The 4,596-nt window shown below is 37.0% G+C and overlaps 1 protein-coding gene across 1 annotated transcript in view; it reads left to right on the top strand.

Moving 5' to 3' along the window:
- The window catches only part of LOC116175663, a 17,255-nt gene extending 17,104 nt beyond the window's left edge, over nt 1-151 (top strand). The window contains exon 12 of the mRNA XM_031493895.1: nt 26-151. Coding sequence (XP_031349755.1) covers nt 26-151 — 126 coding nt within the window. The remainder of the gene's footprint in view (nt 1-25) is intronic.
- Nucleotides 152-4,596: the final 4,445 nt, after the last annotated feature.

A 4,596-nucleotide genomic window follows, 5' to 3' on the forward strand; every position in this document is an offset into this window, starting at 1 on the left:
TAATCAAAGGTTGTGCTCATTTTAGAATGTATATTTCGCCTACTCGTTTTGCCTCATTTCACTCAACGGGAGTCTACAAGTACATGGTGATTCAAATTCGTGGTTCACTATTGGGGACTCCGTAACGGTGACAGATACAGTGCAGGTTTAAATGGGGGCAAGTTTGCCCCTTTTTGTGACAAAAAAACTCTTTTCAAATTTTTGAAAAATCCACCGAAAAACTTCAAATGTCGTTTTCAGTTTCCATACGGGCGGTAATGGACGGTTCTCGTTAACACCTCTTATAGAGACTTTTTTCGCGGAATCTGAATTTGTTATCAGAATTTTCATTGCACGCTAGATGTAAAAGCTGCTACTTTCTTATTTCTTATGGGCGCCATATTGGATTTTTACGGAATGAGATAGAGGACCAAAAAAGAAAGATAATTACGTGTCATACTCTAGTTTTACATAAATTTACAAGAAAATTTTAAAATCAGAAGTTTTACATTTATTTCTTAACAAAACATCCACACTCACAGGTAACTAAATCTTATTGGATCAACATGGCTATGATGGCGATGCATTCAAATTAATTTCTTTTTTTTTCCTCTATCGCATTCCGTAAAAATTTAATATGGCGTCCATAAGACTAAGAAAGTAGTAGCCTGTAGCTTCAACGTTATGGAAATTCTCATAACAGGTGTAACGAGAACCGTCCATTACGGACCGTTCAAGCTAGGGAAAATGAAAACGAAATTTGACATTTTCAGTTTTTCGATGATACCTGGGTTATTTTCAAAGAAAATGATTTTTGAGTGCGACCGCCATTTTGAATTTTTTTAAATCGCAACATAGGTCATTAGAAAGTTTATTTTTTTCTCTTTCTTACTATACGTTAATCATGAATGGCTTTCTAATGACGTATCACATGACCTACATTGCCATTTCAAAAGTTCCAGAAGGCGCGCCGCGCCGGTCACACTGAAATCATGTGTCAAAAAAAATTAAATAATTTCAAATGGCGCCTCCATTCTAATGAATGATGTATGTCTCTCAAACGGTTTGAGAGTGAGAGCTTTGATTCCATCTTTAATAGCGACTATGTATATTGATTATAATTGCGTTATGTAAGTATAAATTACGAAATGCAAGTTGAAATTCTATACATGATTTGAAATTATGTTATATAAGTCGAAATTACAAAATATGTCAAAAAATTTTGCTACCTTTCAAAAGTACGAGATATAAGTAAGAATTGCGAGATATAGGTAAATCCGAGGGTAAATCGAAATTAGGAAATGTAAGTCAAAATTATGGTAAGTTAAAATTACGATTGCTATTAATAAATCAAAAAGATCATAAACTTAAATCACACGATTTCTAAATTATTTAAGAGAATATAACTATTTGTCCAAATAATGTGTGATGCATACCAATACCATAGAAACCCATACCAAATTTTGCAGCTATTTTCAATTTTTGATTTAACAGACCCATTACTAAAACTTAGTAAGGTATGCAGCAGGGGCATCTGTAACATTTTTCTGTTCGTGTGCGATACAGTTATGGATAATCTATCCACACGTTTCCATATAATAGCTTACGCCTTCTAGATGTGGCATAATAAAATAGGTTTTCTAAATGTAGCTGGGCTCTAAAATTTTTTGGCGTTTGACACAATAGCAATTGTTTCGTGATACTTTTTTTTTTAAATAAAAGCCAACTAATAATGAAACCTGTGACAACAGCTGCGTGATAAGAAGAAGAGTTAGTTCTTTGTATAGAATTGCCACACAAAAATGTACATTTGCTCATAGGGATAGTATCTGAGCAGTCTGCGTATGCATTGTATGGACCAAAACACGCTCTTTGTGAGTGCCCATCACTTGGACACAGTCGACGTGAAGCCTGTTCATCTTTCCCAGCATCAATCATCGAGTAGCCTTAGTGTGGTGGTGGCACACAATTTTAGTATCAGGGAGGCACGACAAATGACCCTAAGGGAGGCCTGTATCAGAGTGAGCTACCGTTCATCCCCCTTTCTAAATCCAGATCCTCGCAAAATGTTTATAACCGCTAAATCCACCAAATTTTTCCCGGTTCCCATTAAGCAACCGGTAAGTTACAAATGATGAAATATTAAAAAATGTGAAAAAAATGAAACATTGATCAATTAAACAAAGGTCAGGTATATTTGATTTTGTTAAACTACATTCATTAGTGGTAGAAAAATTCATTGTGGCAACTGTAAACCACGCGGCGTCAACAAAATTTCTGTTTTTCCTTATACCACCCCTGTGGTTTTCCGTTGCATGCAATCCACTACAATAATTTTTATCCGAAATCTCTGAGCTGATTGGATATTTCCAAATTTACCTATGCGGACCACCCTAATACTGGTGTATTCTTACGTATTACTAATCGCATACCAATCGATGGAATTATGCTAATGCATCATACCTGCTTTGCATAAGAATCTTTTGTGAATTCCTCTTCTCCTGAAAAAGGCAGTCAATGGGGCTCATTTTCCCATTGTAACATCCAACCTTGACATTTGCACCGAAGATGATTGAGTGTTGCGAAAAGCAATTTTTGGAACGATCTCTAATCCCCATCTAAAACAGCGTTGGGATAAATCACCATGTAGACTAGACGGCCATCACACTATTGATCAAACTCTATTTCGGACGTGTAACTGAACTTTGGCGATGGGGAGCTTAACCTTCAGTAAAGACTTGCGGTTATTATTTCGAATAATTTCGGGAGGTATCTACATCATTAGCTGTCGGCTACATCCGAAATTGAGCAATAATCGTCTCTATTTTGAGCACGTGTCTAATACGAATAATATTTGCACACGATTAACCTACATTGACTCCGTGTGTATACTTTCTATTCAATTCAAATTCAAATTTTATAATAATCACTTCCTTCTGCATGCGGATATTTTTACAATTTTTAATTATTCATAGCTAGGCAGGCTATTGTTTCGATTTTTATGCCGATCCCACTAATATCGATGCCGTCAGATTAATTTATTCCGGTCTATGTTGTGGTTCGTTGGTTAATGTTTATATTAACGGTGGCCGTTGGCCGCGAGCGCGACTCGATTTGTTGCGGTAAACAAATTCCATAAATTAGGACGATTTAATTTTACAACATTATACGCTTGCAGATATACCTAGAAAGGAGCGCCGCAGGGGTCACATTACAGACCGCTATTGTTTCATGATGTCATTATTAATAGTATTTTCAGTATAATTTAATAATCTAATGATGGGTTCGCGGAATTTAGGAAGAACGTCAATTGAACACTCTTGGAAGTACCAGGTGACCGTAGATAGAGCTCCCACTCTTGATCATTGATCCATACATATTGGAAATATGCAAAAATATGCCTCCGGATGGACACATCTCAAATTGCGATACTTGAGCAGGTTGAATCAACCCTCAAATGACGTCGCACTTTTTTGCCACAATTTTATTCGTGTGCCAATTACTCTGCTCTTCTTCTCCAAAACTTTTCGTCATCAGTAGCAGATGGTCTCATTGAACTTCAATCAACGTCCACATTTCCTTATTGACGACTGTCAAGTGGTTTGACTTTTTCGTATACAGCTGCAGTCAATCAGACGTCGACGGAATCGTGTGTGTTTTCGATTGATCGCTTCGAAAGGTAACGTTTGGGCGGACGTGCATGGGAAGCATCGATTATCTCATGCTTTCCATATATCTTTAGTTTAATGCGGTGAATGTCGTCCTTTCAATAAAACTGACGTCAGTTTCGGTAGGCAGCGCGGTAAGGTTGACAAGGCGTCGTGCAGGTGGACAATTTTTAATCGACCAACGATTGCCAAAACATTTATTTTTCTCGTCGGGCACGCGCAATTAGAGTTTAATTAATTTAGTGGGCGCGAGATGTCTAGTATAAATAATTGATGATTACTTAACCTCTTTAATCGCTTCTTATATCATGAATGTGAAAGGCGCTAGCAATTGTTGCATCTTTCTTTTGCGCCGGTATTGCATTTTCGATGGCGTCCCCATTTCGTCTTGGAAACTTATAATAGCCTTAAATTTCGTGCTCGCGTGACTATGTAATCGTTCATGATGATTGCTATCGATGATAGGAGGTTGTATTCAGAATACCTACCCAACCGCCATTGCATTTGAAGACATCAAACGTTATACACGACGGCGTGCCCATTCTATACCCGACCAGAAAGATGCAATTACCAATTTTATAAAAGTTTTAATATAAGATTGGCCCAATTATTGTTCATTGACCGTATATGCGACAAGTAGAGACCCCTTAGGCAATGAGGTTACTCAGCGTCATATAGTCTGGTAATTTCCAATAAAACCATGTTTTTTCTTTTTTCAGTGGGTTCAGTGTTAGCGTGTGTGGACGTCATCATATCTTCAAGCCTGTTTCCGTACAAGCCATGTGGTAAGTAGTGCCCACCTTTTACATTTAATGCAGTAAGTTTCAATATTCATACACCATCATCAGGATGGGTGTACCAGACATTTTTTTTCTTCCACCTTACGTGTAAATCGATATTGTGATTAAAATTTGAAAATGTAAAAATCATTGAAATTCAAGTTCAATTT

The sequence above is a fragment of the Photinus pyralis genome, unplaced genomic scaffold (genome assembly GCF_008802855.1).
Source record: "Photinus pyralis isolate 1611_PpyrPB1 unplaced genomic scaffold, Ppyr1.3 Ppyr1.4_LG7, whole genome shotgun sequence".
In the NCBI taxonomy this organism is placed as follows: domain Eukaryota; kingdom Metazoa; phylum Arthropoda; class Insecta; order Coleoptera; family Lampyridae; genus Photinus; species Photinus pyralis.